This window comes from Calliopsis andreniformis, chromosome 3 (assembly GCF_051401765.1).
Source record: "Calliopsis andreniformis isolate RMS-2024a chromosome 3, iyCalAndr_principal, whole genome shotgun sequence".
Lineage (NCBI taxonomy): Eukaryota > Metazoa > Arthropoda > Insecta > Hymenoptera > Andrenidae > Calliopsis > Calliopsis andreniformis.
This window is the reverse complement of record NC_135064.1, coordinates 1,711,467-1,728,106: the sequence shown is the minus strand read 5'-3', so window position 1 is coordinate 1,728,106 and position 16,640 is coordinate 1,711,467. Positions and strand designations below refer to the sequence as shown.

Here is a 16,640-nt window from a genome sequence, read left to right as displayed (position 1 = left end):
AGTACAACAAAAAGAAGCGCAGCATTCGTTCCCTTTTGGGAGTACAGCGTCCCGGGCGGTTCCACCAATTTCCAGTCGAAAAACCGCCAGGGTCGAGAGAAAGACCGTTTCTCGAACCGGTCGCCGCGTTTTTCTGGCTTGGCTCGTTCCGGCGCGGCGCGGCGACCAGCCGAGCGTGCCTTTCCGACGGCGCGGCGCGCCGGTGCGCGGTGAAACGCGTGCGTCACGTACACGCGATCGTCACGTACACGTACGCCCACACGCGAAGAGCAGCCACAGCACGCTCTCGCTCACAGGCCCGTACTTGTACGGGACCTTTAGCGGCTCGCGAGCCGCAGTCGGGACGATCAATGACAACCCGTCCCCCTCGCCCTACCCGCCGTCAGCCCACCCCCCAGGGTCCCCTCCCACAGCCAGTCGACTGCCTCGTGTTCACGGAAGGCACGATAAACGCTCTCTCGCTCCGGATCACAGCTCTCCTGGAGAGCGTTCCTCGCTCCCTCGCTCCCTCGCTCCTTCGCTCTGTGTCTCGCCATCCCCCAATCTCCTCGATCCCCTCGTCGCGACCCGTGCCGCCGCTCCGCCAGCGTCGTTCCTCGCTCTCAATCAAGATAGACGCGCGAGAGGCTTAGCACCGGGAGAGGAGGCAAGAGCGTCGGCAGAATTTCTCCCGTGACTCGAGGGAGCGTGGAGCGATATAGCCGCGGCGGGGGAGGGCAAGGGGACGAGGAACGGGCCGAAGCCACAGGCGGCAGAACCGAGAAGGGAGACTTACTGCTTCGAGTCGCGGCCGGGTCGGGGGAACGACAGGATAGCGCGCTAGCGATGATTCGTTCCCTCGCGAGTCCTCGAACAATTTTAGCTTTTAGAGGCTAAGGTTATTATCAGAATCCTAACAATTAATTGAAGAATTCATCCCTCTTAGTCTAGTCGGAAAAAATGATAACTGCGTACAATACCTTTTATGAAAGTTCGATTTCTGATTGATACTAAATTAAGAAATTTAGTAGTGTTAGTACAATGGCATTGTTGAAAATAACTTGATAAAAAGTCAGTCGAATGATTAAATAATACATACCCCCTTTCGTAATTAAAACAATAAATTACAAAATAAAGAATTATTGTATGTTGTTGAAACTACTTGTAAATCCAAAGAAATTCTGGGCCTCTCCGTTAAAAATAAGCAATGAATGTACGATTTACTTTTTGATATTTATATTTGTGCTGTAGTTATATCTCGTAGTAATATCAAAAGTCTATCTATGTATTCTACTTTCCTTTCTACTTTTTTTACACAGAAACATTACTTAAGCATACAAGATTCTTCTTACGATTTAATTTTTATGCCGCGCTTAACACATTTTAAAAATCTGTCAGAACTCAGAGGTTTACTCTAATGGAATGTGTAAAAGTTTGAAGGTTAACAAATAAATAAATGCAAAAAAAATATCTTTTCTAGTTTAGAAAAAAAAGATTTTTGTTTTAACTATGAATTGTAATTTTGATAATACAGATGCAAAACAAAAAAAAAACAAAAAAGAGTACTTTGCGTTCATTTTGTTCCTAAAAAATGAAAATGACCTATTATAGATAATACAATGATGTTATAGATATTCTAAGTGTACCACAAATGTTCAGATTTATTGAATTTACACAGTTCACCAGTCTGAAATACAAAAATTCCTAAAATCAATTTCTATTTCCTTGCAAACTAAAATTCCAATGCCTACATTTACGGGTCTATCGACATTTACCTTGCACATGCATCTCTCAACTGCGTAGTCTGTACAAACACATATTCTACGTCTGTAGCGTTCAAAGGTATAATTTTACCAAAAGTGTGAATAAAGTTCGATCCAAGCAATTCTAGAGTATCTCCTAGCCATCGCTGAGGGTGGCCGGTATAGAGATGCGGCAAAGCGCAGCTGAGAGAAGGAAACGGGGCGGCGGCGGCGGCGTCGTCGAGGGAAAGAGAAACGACGCCAGCCGGAGAAGGCTATATGTAGACGAAGAAAGAGAGAGGCGGCAGGCGTCGGGCGGACGGAGGGAGAAAGCGAGACGGAGCGGATACCGCCACAGCCTGTCTGTGCCTCTGCTTCGGAAAGTGACTAATGACTAGCTGGCCAGACCTACTCTTCTGCCACCCAACGAGAGAGAGAACGAGGAGCGCGCGCGCCCGCGCCGGCTAGGGAACAGATATACCGAAGAGGTGAGCCGCTGTTATCTCGCGACCCTCAACGACGGTCAACCGTGAAAAATGACTATGGCGACGAAGAAATATTTTACAGGGACCGCGATCGGGCAACGTCGTTACGCGCCACCAGAAAGGGGGACAGGGACAAGGGAAGGGGGTCAGAGGGAGTTTCCGAGGTGAGCATCGAGAGCGCGGTGCGGCATGCAATCGAATGGGAAGACGGTTGATCGATCTCCCAAGAGCAGCACGCGGAACTGAATCCGGATCGGATGAACGAGGGAACCGGGCAACTTTATGCGCCTGCTCTTCCTTCCGTGGGAAGCAGGGCCACTCTCTCTGTCTCTCACTACGCTTCTCTCTCTCTCTCTCTCTCTCTCTCTCTCTCTCTCTCTTTCTGCCGCCTCCACTGCTCGTTCTCCTCATTACTTCCGCGCCTGGAATCCCACGCTTACGCCGCCGCGGACGTCAGAGGCGTAAATCCGAGTGAGCTTCCTGGGCTGCGAAGCGTCGCGGCGTCGTTAATGATAGCTCCGAGCCGCTTCTCCGCCTCTTTTCCTCTCTGCGTCTCCTCTGCACGCTGGCCTGAGAACACCGCGTAGTGTTCGTAGAACACTGAGAGAGCTACGAGGCGATGAAAAATTTTGTTCGCTTGATCGTTCAAACGGTTTATAATTAAGTCTTTGACTTGGAATCAATGTGGCTTGGCATTCTTTGCACAAAGCTGGACTTCGTTCAGCTATAACCAGTAGACAAGTCTACAGTAAAGTAGAAATCTATCTAGAATAAAGTCACCACTACGCTTCGCAAGGTTGCATTGTATACTATACAAAAGAAATTTAGTTAGGTTAGCACGAAATATTTATAAGCTACAAATAAATATTTAGACTGGAATTGAAGACGAAGCTAGTAGAGTTTCATAAATAATACAGTAGCCAAAAAATTAAATAGTTTGAATGGGTATACTAATTAGTTACAAATACAGCAGTGTATTATTCTGAAATCTTGTACATGTTTCGGAATAAAACTAATGAGATAATTCATGAGTTTAAATTTCACTGATTTTTTTGTACTTATTATCATTGTGATCCTTATAACATAAGGATATTCACTTGAGATCTATGGATAGCATAATACCGATATTAGATCGGTAATGAAAACAGTAGTATTGCTGTTTATGTGAGTGATATAAGATTAGAAAGCCTGAAAAATAATATAGTTGAGAAATACTACAATTTAAAAACTCACCAAAATCTTTAAAATGCAATTTCAAAGCATTCTATATTTTCTAGTCACTGATAACCTAACAATTGAACTTACTTTGGGTCTATAAATAAACATGGTTTAATTAAGAAAGATTGTAATATTAAAAACTATTAAACGCTAGAAAATTGAAGAAAATTCTACGTCAAATGGAACAAAAAGCTTTAACAAAAACCGGAGCGTAGTATAACAGTTTCTAAGAACCAGACAGACGCCTCGAATCGATTCCAATCGAAAGACCGATTCTTCCTTTCCACGACTCTGATTCCACAGAAGATCGATCTTCACGAGAAGCACACAGATTACCATATATACCTGCGCGCGCGCGCGCATGGAATCCCCTCCGGTTTACCAGACAACTTATTATCGGCTATTTATCACGGGCCGGCCCGTGACTGAAATTTTTCGCGCGAAGTATCAGGCGTTTGGAATCCTCCGTTCCACTTCTGACGGGAGCCAAGCCACGAGCTGCGTGAGAAATGGAGGAGCCGTTCCGTGCACAGAGAGAGGGAGAGAGAAAGAGAGAAAGAGAGATCGAAGGCCGCGCGTTACGTCGGACCCGTGGCCAGAGAAACTGCTGCGAGCTTGATAAAGCTACCGAGATCTGGGTCGAAGTGGATCACGTTGGGGACGGGAAGCAGGAAAAAATGCAATCGTGAGTCAAAATACTGATCTCCTAGAATTTTTGTCTTTCGGAAACTGGTACGGATCGTAGCATTACATATATTCACAAAATTTTGTTCAAATTAGTTGGCTCTTTAAAATCGACCTAAAATTATCTGTTTTCACTCTATAAATTTCTACAGCAGCTGAAAAAGCATCGACAATTTCGAAACAAAACTAGCTTAAACGTCAGATTATTTTTAAGATGTTCCTTTCTCGCGATTGTGGTGAATTGTCCTGCAACTTTGCCTGACCACAAACAATGGTGCCTAATCGCTCCGTGACGAAATTGCAGTCTGGTACGGTGAGAAATCGCGGAAGGGACGTTACGCGTTTCGCGGAGCGACCGTAAGCGCCAGTGAGCGGATTTCATAGAGTTCTGGCGAAGCTCTGGTAAGTGGATTGAAGCGCCGTTGCTTGGCGCTTTTTCTCTCCACGACGACCGCTGCCCACTGCCGGCTACCTACGTATCCGTGTAATTAGGCGTAATTAAGCAGCTACCTTATCTGAGCCGGCGAACGCCTTTTCCTCTTTCTCCCCGTCACTTCTTCCCCTTCCGCCACCGCCCCGTCTCGGGTCGCGCGCGCGTGATCCATTTTCCTGGCAGCCCATGCCCGAGATTTCTCGCGGTTTTTCTACTCGGCCGCCAGATAAATTCTCGACCCGTAACCTTTCCGTTTCAGTGGACCGCCGCCGCGTGAATCCGGCGAGAAATCGCGTTTGTGGTCGACACGACGGTCAGATCGTGAAACGCAGGAACACGTGCTCTGACGAGAGGTAGATAACCCGCTTTAATCTTACCAGATGCATATGTATTCCTACATTTCTTTTCTATTTGAAATTGACAAACTGATTGTATAATGATTAATGATAAATTGCTACTTATCGTGAACAAATTTTCTGTTTATCCTCAATTGGATATTCAACAGATCGTACTAGTATTATAGATCGAAATACTATTGTAAATTGGTTAAAATGCTAAATGTATCATATATGTAATGCTATTCTTGAGAAGATTAATATACAAGCTATTATTTTGGAAGATATCTACGTTAAATCGAAAGAAATTGCTTTAAGTACTGAAGCAGCTCTAGATGAACAAAAATTGCTAGAGTACTGCTGTGAATGACGTAATTCTGGATTATTTATGTTGTTTTCAATGGCAAATTGAGTTTAGTCTACAAAATTTTAGAAAATTTATAAATGCCATTTTAGGTAGGTATTTTATTGTAATGTGTATATTTTATCATGTTTGGAATAATAGTACCAACCCACGTTTCATAAAAATAGTGACTACTTATGCTATGTAACTGTCCAACGTGGCATTAGATATAGCTCCACAAATTAATCAATGTTTACAATTGGTAAGAAATATGACGAACTAGTGTCAAGGCAGATTTATCCACATACTCGAGGAATAGAAGTTTAAAAAAGACGATTATGAACAAAACTGAAACGTACTGAACGTGTTTAGACGTGGTTAGAGTCTATTTCGTACGTCGTTAGACAAATGTGTGAACTCAATATGAAGTATTTTTAGAGCAGACTTCGTTCGAATATGTTTGGTTAGAAAACTTTGGGTTTGTGATACTGAATTGCTCTCTTTAATTCGACTAACTTATCGTTAGTAACATTTCTACAAATTATAGAAATAATCTATTTCGATTTAGAAGCTGCTAAATCGGCGTTAGCCAAAGTTCCATCATTTTTGAATAGCGATATTTTCTTTAGATCAAATTAGTTAGAGAACCTTCGGCATGTTGCAAATTTCGTTTCAATTTGGAAAAATAAGTTTACATTCACTACAGTTATGTACGCATACACAGTTGTGTACATACCATTCAAAAATATTTACTTCCTCCAAAGAATGTCTACTAAAAGACCATTGAATTTAGCTATACTCAGTTTAGAAATTATCCAATAAGGCTATCTGTAGTTACAGATTATTAAAATCTTATAGAAGTTGTACAATATTCATTTTGCAGCATCATAATGTAAAAACAACAGAAGTGTAACACTAGAGAGCATAGGATTAACCTATTCAGTGTCTACTAACATTTTGAGACTTCGTATTTTCGCAAAACATGGTCGTAATTAATTGAGTTAGCCTACTATCTCCATATCTTAATCATTTATCCGAACAACTAAATATTCTCAGCATATAGTTAATAGAGTACTTCGAATTCCACGGAAGCGAGTCGTGCATTCCCGCGGAACTGGAGCGCCCATCAGCATCGAAGCAGCAATGACCGCGAAAAGCTCGATAATCCAGTCACAGACAAACTCACCTTGTTGTGCGGCAGTTGCGTGGGCACGTAGAGCGGAGGATCCAATCCAGGACTCGTCACTGCATGACGCCCGATAATCCTGTCTGCCGGTTTCGCATCGTATCCTTCTGGCTGGCCAATGTGGAAACCCTTACTCTTTACCCAAAACCGGAACTTACTGTTCTCTGCACTATTCACTTCCTCACCTCTTAATGTTCGCAATATACGCGCATACTTTTTAATTGTGATCGTCTTGGTTTTCGCCAAGTCCCCATATGTTTTGATCACCCAAGGTTGATAGGCGTTGAACATCCCGTCGTTCTGGAACTTCTTCGGCAGGCCTACATTCTCAGGTTGATTCTTTTGCAGTCCATACTCGGCCCCGTTTACATTGGGAGAGATTCCAGGGAATGGTAAAGGAACACCATTTTTTGAGTCCATCATGTTCCCAGCACTCCCGTTATTAATATAGCCAGCACTCAAACCACCGGATGCGTTGGAACTCAACGAACCACTAGTCATGTTTGAGATATCCAGGTACGATACAGATGAACTTTTGCCCAGATTTGTTGCGTTCCCAACGAATGTTGCCATCGACGAGGACATGTATGGTATTGGGGTGGGCATGCTAAGAGTGCCAGCGCAGAGGCCAGTGGTTGGATTGGGCGTCATGTTCAACCCGGGCACCGACGCGTACGTGGACATATCAGACATGCCTGGCGTAGCGGACCAGCTGGTAGACAACACACTGTTGTTCGATGCCGCATCCGTTGTGGACACTGACGACGTAGACACTTTGGTCTGCGTGGTAGACCTCGAAATGGAACCACCACGACCTTTTGAGGATGGACTGACCTCGGGAGATGATGAAGACGAGGAAACAGTGGAAGATGAAGAGGAAGTAGCCTTTGTAGCATTAGTTGAGGTTCCGCGGGATTTCTTCGTTGGTGGCTCGTCCCGAGAAGAGTTTATCGAGTTCAGATTACCGTGGGACGGACTGTTGTTGTTCTCGGACCTAGAGCGCTTGCTAGACCCGCTGGATTGGCTCGATGGAGTTGGCGAATTGTTCACCGGCACTCTGCGACGAAGTCCCATTGTTCCACTGGCCATTATTTCTGGCTATATCTGGGACGGGGCAATTTCCCTACCGATTGATCGATTATTTTGTGCCGTTACTGGTTTACCGAGTACGTCGTCGTCGATCACCGAAACCGTCAACCAGCGGCATTATCGTTCCAACGAATACACACAGAAGTACCTAGACACTAAGATGTACACATGTACCAGCGACGTTGAAGTTGCTGTCCTCGTTTCCACACCTGAACAAGGAGGAATCGACGAATTCTCGACCAGAGCAATCTGCAAAAGGAAAAGAAACCAGGTTTGACATGACAAGTGGGATTAGCTATGCGCGATTAAGCGGCGGAAACGTTTAAACGAGGGCGCCGCTAATGGACTAGCGACCAAGTAGGTGGAAACCGTGGCGGCAAGGGTAGTGGGGGTGGATAATACGTGGCTGAAATTCACCTACGAAATTGGTTTCTCTTACTCACGCGCGGCGCTTGTGAGTGCCTTTCTTCGCCTTGGAAAATACTTTTCAAGTGAAATAATGTTCTTGGGTAGAATACGCATGCACGATATTTTCCAAGGAAAGAAAGGAAATTCTGCAATTAAAATTCTAGTTGATCGTCGGTTTGCATGATTTATCAGAAATTTGTTTTATGAAAGATTATATTATTAATATATTATTAATTATTACTTAACAATACTTAATAAAATCTTTTGATAATATAACCATAATAGAGTTTGAGGTTTTTGACAAATTCACGACAAAGGAGAATCTGTAGAATTAGACAGAGAATTTCAAGGGATAGATACGTGTCAGAAAGTAACCATAATGAAGTATGAAAAAATTATATAAAATATTTCTATTTATAGATATAACTATAAATATATGATTCTAACACACAATTACAATGATTCGCTGAATGGCATATTTGGAAAAATTTAAAGGCAATTTTCAACGAGTGACATACTTATAATCCTTACATCTGAGAATCGTGTATTTTACTGTTGTATAAAAAAAAATTTCCATGATTGTTCTAAACATTTAAGATGATTCCAAAATATGAAACGGGGGTCGTAATACCAGTCCATGTGACCGCAATTACAAATTTCCCAGTCAGCCAATTATCTAAGTTCGTGCATACGGGCGGCTAATGGATTTTCGTAAGACAGGTGTTAGAACGACGGCGCGACATAGATGGTATGCAATTAGACGCGAGTGCGACTCGGACGGTGCGGCGAATTAGGAAACCGGTTATTTAACCAGCTACCGACTTCCTTCGCGTGTCGACCACCCGCCATTTTGAAGTATCACTATGAAAATTGTGGCTTGCATGTCGTCCTACGTCCTAGAAATTAATTTTGCACTAATTTCAGACATAAAAACAATTTTCGAAAACATTTTAAATTCTTATGAAATAATTACATTCAAATTTTGAGAAGCTCAAAATTTCCAAAAGTCAGTTAAACTGTAAGTTAGACTTTTAGTAGTATAAATAAAGAATCATCATACTTTTGGCCTAGGAAAATCTTAACCTAAGTCAAACACAACGCGTTCACTAATTATGTTAAAGCATTTCCTGGTGACCAAACCGAATAAGAAAAAAAAAAGGACGAATGCACTGGAACATGAAAATGAAGAAATGAATTTTCACCGTCCCCTTGGAGCTGTTTTCCCCGCGCAACCATTTCCTTCGTCGTTACGCCCCATGACCTCGACCCTATCTTAGATCAAACTAACTCCCGCGACAGTCCGTTTTGATCGAGACGAGACTCCCTTTGATTGGAGGATGCAATCGTTGAACATGATGAGTGCGTTCGTGGTGTCGAAGCTGCATTTCCCAACTCAGAGTACTTGCGTTTTTAATAATGTTTTGGTTCAGATTTGGTTCGATACATGATAGACGGTGAGAGATATTTTAAAGGTACGTTACAAATACTGTGTAATTTTTTTATTTATGATAAAAGCTATAATATTTAATACTTTTTTCAAATTCATGTAATCTACGAACCTAGTCATAGTAAACATTGTATAATTATTTCAATTTAAAGCTTTCATTATATAATTTTAATTCCAATTAGAGCTATTCAAATATCTCATGTGCACAGTATGCAATAGTGTAACCTCCGTATAACTCAATAGTTAAATTCCAAAATGTGTTCCTAACAATATGACTAACAAATGTCAAGTTTAAAACTTTCTAAGGAAATTGAGTTTAGTCGCCCTTAACCGCTATCAATGACGAAAATTTTTTTGATTTCTTATTGTCAGTGATGTTTATCGTTAATGAAAAAAAAGTTCAGTCACTGCTAGCCGTTGTAAGTAAAACAGAATTTGTAAGTAAAACAATTTTAATCGAGAAAATAGTTGTTATCCTTACTTTTTTATTTTGGTTATAGTAGTTAGGGTTCCTATAAATAATCGTGAAGTAAACCCAAGAGTGAGTCCGAGTGAATCAAGAGTGAATCAATAAGTCCTATTGAACTATCCGTGACGATAGCCTGGTATTGTGTAATAAACTCGCCACTAGGTACGCGTGTTCCTTCATGTAACGGAAACGAAGCTTCAGGGACAACGATACATGTCCCACCTTGCATCCCATTTTGCCGAATAGTTTTATTAAAATTCTAGCCAACAACACGATATATATCAAGTAATCATTGCTTTGAACTTGTAATCTATTTTACTGATTAGTAAATTGATTTCTTGTAAATGATTGAACTTTTCAGAAGCTAAATTCATTAACTAAATGAAACAAAATGCATACAGAATTCACAAGGTTATACAAAATCTTTTCTAAAACCTAATATGAAGCACAGTTTCTTCTTAAACTACTTGGCATCTTCTTAAGAGTTTCTTTCCTATAAATCAATATAATTATAACTTATAAAATCGATTGAACTAAGAAAATGAATTTTAATGAAGAAAGAACAATTATTTTGATTTTCTAGAATATTTTTTAGTATGTACTTTACCATAAAATTCATAATCCAGAAATTCCGCGAGCAGTTGTCTCATCATTCATCTTCAACCTCTACCTGAACCTCATTTATATCTAAGATGCAGCTTCAAGTTGAAAGGATGCAGTTAGGAAGAGTCAACGAAGAGTCCACAATCGAACTACGACATCTGAGTATCGTAACCAGAGACGATTTTCGAAGATCGTTGCAGCAAGTCCCGCCAGTTACAAAGGATTAGAATCAGAGAGAATGATAACGAAGCAAGTCCAAGAAGGGAACGGAGTCGATAGCCTCGTCGCGATATAACCACGCTCCTTTAGGTGGCAGAAACGAGGTCTTTAGCGCGACGACGGCTTAAGCCACGCCGCGCAAGCAGTTTACTGTAAATTATCTTCTCTGTCATTATCAAAGCTTGCGCGTACGACAGAGAGTAAAAATTGAGGGAAAATTGTGTTGCAGAACTGTTCCGAAGATCTTAGTATGGGTCAAGTCTTGGACTCCTCTTGAGACGATACAAAACACATCAAATCGTACTTTTAAATCGTGAAGATCGAATGAAAATGTGGTTTGTTTTTATTACCACTCTAAACCTACTTCTCAGCAACTGACTGAACCCCCTTATGCATTTGCAGTTAAAAGGAATAACTTTCCCTATATTTGTCGAAAACTAACAAATTTTTAATTTCCCATGACACGATACATTTTCCATAATAAGAAAGACTCTTAAAAGATCTCTTGACAATTTCACCCCAAAAAAATTGAACCAAAATGTAACTAAACAATACCTAAACTGATTATATCCAAGAAATTTCGAAATTCTACACCCACTGCGTCTCGTCCACTTCCCCAAGAATGCAACACACCTTCTGTCGCAACTCGAACGCCTCATCCCCTCCATGCACGCAATCGATTACGCGCGGTCGAAACTCGCCGATACCGGACACAATAACCCGCACTCCTTTGCTTGACAGAAACAGGGTCCCCTGGACGATGTCGCGACTCAAAGCCGCATACAAGTCACGTACCAGCATGGGACCACCAAGTATATGGCACGTCCTCCCCCTGGCAACCCTCTCTCCCTATACCTTGGCCTTCTCTCTAGGCCCGGCGTGTATACACGTTACGCGCTGCGTATAATGTGGGCGCCGGTTGCACACACCAACCGAGCCGGTGTCACGCTACGTGCTTCCTGCCCGCGGGCAGGCCGTAGTGTGACAAAAGGCCTTATGTCCGCCCGGCTCGTGGAAGACTCGTGATCGCAATGTGTAATCAAGCTCGCATGGCCACTGTATTACCGCGTACCGTCTACCGTGGCCCGCGGCCATCCGCCGCGTACGTGCACGAGCCACACGCACACGAAACCGAAGACTATTGCAGACGGAGACGGGACACCGATGGCTCGCGGGCTCCTAGCCGGGACACAGGCCACGGCCTCTTCGACGTTACGGGTTCAATTGTTTTCGATCGTGTTAACCAGGAAAGAGAAGCAGCCTCTGCGTCCGATGAGAGTTCTGCTTTCACTCGAAACTTTCAGCGCAGTGGTCATTTTTACTAGCATGTTATATGAAGTTTGAACTTTAAACTAGTTTAGTAGCCAATTTTATTGCACCTATTGAATGTTACTCACAAGCACTAAGATTTCTGTTCTAGCTTTATCATGAATCGAAATTTTTCATGTTCCGTGTAATCCTTGACGGTGTTATAGCGAACGAATAAGAAAGATGTAAAAGAAACAATTAAAATATAAGAAAAATTACCTAATAAGTGTTGTGTTTAAAAAATGGTAGATATATAATAGCTAGATAAAGTGTTCAGATGCATTTTGACTCTCTTTCAGCTTGTTGGAAAAATAGTGTTTTTAACTTATCACGTAGAAGAATGATATTTCTCTGAATGAAATCTTTCATCGCCGTTCCCAAAGAGAATATTCTGAATAGAAACGCAGGGATAGGCTAAAAAGTTGTGAAAGAAAGAAAGGCCAATCCAGTTAGTGTACGTTGCACTTTTGGCAGCTTTCAAGCCGCGTTGGGACACAGGTTGACACGAGTAACGTGTTTACCTAGACTATTGATCAAAGGGAAGCGAGATCTTTGTTTGGTGGAGGTGTGCGGGCTGCGGAAAACTTCAGCCCGGGGAGTGTCCGGGATTTTTGTCGAGTTCTGGCCAGCTACGTTCGGGGATATTCGAGAGCACAGATAACCGAGGTTCGTGTGTGCTCGAGAGGAAACTTCTGAGACTTCGTCTCGATGATTCAACGACACGCATTACGAGTCTATTCGATATTTTCCTGAACCAGTTCGAATTTTCTATCGATTTGATTCTTTCGACTGGATGCAAGAAACCTCACATCATGTATTGTAATATTTTTACATGTTAGATTTAATTTTCTAATTCCACATTTCGGTGCTTAATTGTGTTTCGCCAATCCAATTTACTTCTTTTTACAAATAATAATTCGATACCTTCTTATCCTATTTTCGTAATGAACTAAAGAGTTGTAAATACTTGTAGCAAAAGAATCTGTATGTATGTCTATACACTAATTTTAATCATATGTACTACCTTAAAATTTTCATGGAGTTAGTCAATATTCCTGTTACTATTAAACTGCTTATTTAATTTTACTACGAGAAATTATAGAAATAAAATAACTATAACAAACAATATCTGGAGATTGGAAAAAGTAATGTCCTAGTTATCTTCACAGGAATCGATGCCATGATTTATCTCAACTTTCGATATGTCCAATTCTACTATGATATTCTCGCAAAGAACTTTTAATAGGTGTAATTATACTACTCCTGTATTTTCGTTTCTTCGTTACATCGAAATCATTAATTTTTCGAGAAACTGTGGGATTTCTAACGGCACAGAGCACGCAAAAGAACGTCGTGGGCAATTTCTGTGGCAATTGGATGTAATCCGCTGCGAACAGCCGCCTTTCGTGCTGTCCGTTAGACCGAGGAGAAAACGTCGAAGACTTCGGTCCCGAGTGGCAGTAAGTTGAATTCCCAAACGGGCGGGTGTGGCGACCGCCCCGCAACGGGCACCGAAACGGATGCCGCTATTTCCACCAACACCGCCGCAACTCCCGCCGTTTCTCCGATTTCCACTTTTATCCTCCCGTCTCTCTGAAGCTGCGAGAAAAATCGCACGGAAAAAACGATTTTCCATCGGAGAAAAAAAGCATTTTATGAAAAAATCGTGAGAATTATAATTTGTCGATCCTTTTAAGAAAGCGTCTTGGAATAAAACTATCGATGAAAACTAAGTGTACTCGATTGTAAAGCACTGCAAAGAGAATTCTCGTACAGGCAATATATATTATGTTTTAAATGATTTTCTTTTGTCGGAAAAATGTTTCTAAAAATTACGAGGGAAGAAAATACGAAGATAATGTTAATATTCAAGATTTTGAACGACAAAATCGATTACGAGCACGAGAAATCGATCAAAGCACTTTGTCGGACATTGACATTGTCATGACAGAATTGTACGACAAAAAAATCCCAGTTTTCGAACGACAGCTTCGTCTATCTATGCAAGCCACTGTCCAAAATCGGTTCGCGGTGACGGGCACGCTCCAGTTCGTGAAAGCGTAACACTCACGATAGCGTGCTGTCAGCGACGTCATCGATCAGACACTTTCCCACCGCCTCGTGACACTTTTTCACCATGGAAATTTTGCTTACGAATAATATTCTTCGATTTAAGCACTTTTCCGTTGCCTACACTTTTCAACACTTTAATTTGGATCGTTGCTCAAGAGGATCCACAACTCAACGATCCGCGAGAGAGTCGAACTGGTCTCTGAGAAAAAAAATAAGGGAAGAAAAGTGGCAAAAAAGTCGAGCACAACACGATACGAAGATCGGATCGACGACGGGAAGAGGAAGGCAGTGGAAAAAAAACTGACGGCCGTCTCTATCTCCATATTCATGGGGGAACGTCGAGGCGCGCGCGACGATTCCGCGAGCTCCAACGAGCTGTGAAACTATCGAAAAAAGCGCAGCCGCAGCGACTAACATACGTACAATTACCGCCGCCTTTTCAAATCACCGCGGAGTTATCGGCGGCACGGTTGTCACGCAGCAAAAATGGACGAGCAAAGAGAAAAAAAAACACTCACTGTTTCGCAATTGTTGTCGCGACAATCCTGGGTTACTGGGCCTGGTGGTCACAGAAAAAAAAAACAAAAACTGTCGAACGCTGATCGAGCAACAGTGGAAAAAAGAAAACTTGGAAACATACACACAGCGAAAAACGAAACGAAACAGCACTGACTTGAAGCATAGGCACTGACACTGTCACCGACCTGCACGAGAGCACGGTAGCCAGCGGAGTTCTGCTGGATCCTCACGTATCCAGCGTGACGATCCGTGCGTGCCGCGTGTCCACGTTCCGAAAGTGTCACCTCCCTCTCCAGTCTCGGCTTCAGAGACGTGCACCGGCGAAGATCCGTGAAAGGAGGAAGAAGAGGCGAGAGATCGGGCAAGCCAGTCGCGGTTGGACGATGTCGGTGGCGCACACTTCTCTCCGTTCTCTCGGTTCCCCTGTCTCTTTTCTTCTTCCCTCCTCTGCCCGGTGTCTCACCGTTCCTTTTTCAACCGTACGGTGTGTGCGTACCACGTGCGTTTTTTTCCTTTCCTTTTTCTTTTCGTTCTCTCAGCAGAAACCACCAGCTAGCCGCGCGCACACGTCCGACGTCGCGCGGCGGCAACGAGCCGAGTATAGGAAAGAGAGTACAGCGAGCGACGGAAAGGAGGAAAAGGAGAGTGAGCGTGAGGGAGAGGGAGAGGGGTGAGAGAGGGAAAAGGAGAGCACGCGCTGGCGACGAAAGAAGGAGGAATAAGGAGGTGAATAAAAGAGCAGATGCCGTAGGAAGCGACCGGACGGGCGGAGAGTGAAGGAGGAGGGAAACCGAGCGACAGTGGCGGCGGCGGCAGACTCGGTTGACTCGGTGGCCGAGCGGTATCTCACCCGCGAAAAGCGTCCCGCGATCAGGTGACAGCGGGAGTACACACCGGCGCTACACTCGGGAGTGAGAAAGAGCGACGCGCGGGGATGAGAACGAAAGGAGCCGAGACGAACGAGACGGAACGAATGGGCCGGCCGTGCTCGCGACGGAGACAGTGTCTGAGCGTCGGCGCAGGAGGGGGGGAAGCGTAGTGGAACGGCGGGAGGTTAAACACGCCGAACGGCGGCCGACGGGAATAGAGGGAGACGAAGGCGCGGAAGAGGGAGGGCACGATAGCCGGCGCTCGTGTGTTCCCGAGTGTGACTGACGGCGAAAAAAAAGAGGAGCCAGGGAAGAAGACGAAACTGGTGGGGAAAAAGATGAGGAGCAAACAAAGTGGAAAGCGGGACGAGGACGATGCTAGACATCCCGTCGAGGAGAACAACGAGAAATGTAGCGTGTGTAACAGGAGACGAGAGAATAAGGAGTAAGGCAGAAACGGATATATAGAGGCGGCGTATATAGCGGCAGGTACACGATGTGCGATTCGCCAGGATGGAAGAATGAGTGAGCGCGCGCGCGCGCGCGACTCTGAAGGGGGAAGTCGAGGGAGAGAAGGGCTCCCTGATCGCTTCTGAGTGCAAACGGTTCGGCGTGCGGTGGGACACTGGCAGGCGGGCGGCTGGCTGAAACTGCTGTGGATAGCGGGTGGCGAGCGGTGCGATACTCGACGGGACGGGACGGGACGGGCCGAGAGCCGGGCCGGGACCCCCATCCACGTACGAACGCACACAAGCGTGTCGCCCCTCGCCACAGCGGGACTCGGCGCGGCGGACGCGCCACGCAGAGAGCAGCGCGCACATAGCCGCGCTCTCACACGGATAGTGAGTCAGGCAGGCAGGCAGGCAGGCAGACAAGCAGGCGGGTGAGCAAGGCAGCCTCGATGTGTACGAGCCATGGCACGTTACTACGCCAACGGCACTGCCTGCCCTCGGCTCGATTCGGTCTCGCTCGGGCAGCCGTGTTAGCCCGACTTCGCCGTCTTCATCGCCCGCCACGCTCCATCCTTCTCCCCCTACGCTAACTCGTCTTTCGGCGCGCTTCTCTCTCGCTCTCTCTGATTCTCTCCGTTCCACGCCGTTACCATCCTCCCCCACCCTTCTCGGCTTCGCTGCTTCTCTACACCCTCCTCGCGTTTCAGCCGATGCTCCCTTTCGCAAGCGCGCACGATCCCGCCTCTCTCTTTTTCTCCACACTTCTTCCCTCCTTCTCG

At 44.3% G+C, this 16,640-nt stretch overlaps 1 protein-coding gene across 1 annotated transcript in view; it reads right to left on the bottom strand.

Annotated features, from left to right (window-relative positions):
- The window catches only part of LOC143188755 (uncharacterized), a 56,444-nt gene extending 40,446 nt beyond the window's left edge, over positions 1-15,998 (bottom strand). The window contains exons 1-2 of the mRNA XM_076393182.1: positions 14,726-15,998; positions 6,406-7,743 (exon numbers count right to left, since the gene is read on the bottom strand). Of these exons, the coding sequence (XP_076249297.1) occupies positions 6,406-7,494 (1,089 nt within the window). The 5' untranslated portion in view covers positions 7,495-7,743; positions 14,726-15,998. The remainder of the gene's footprint in view (positions 1-6,405; positions 7,744-14,725) is intronic.
- Positions 15,999-16,640: the final 642 nt, after the last annotated feature.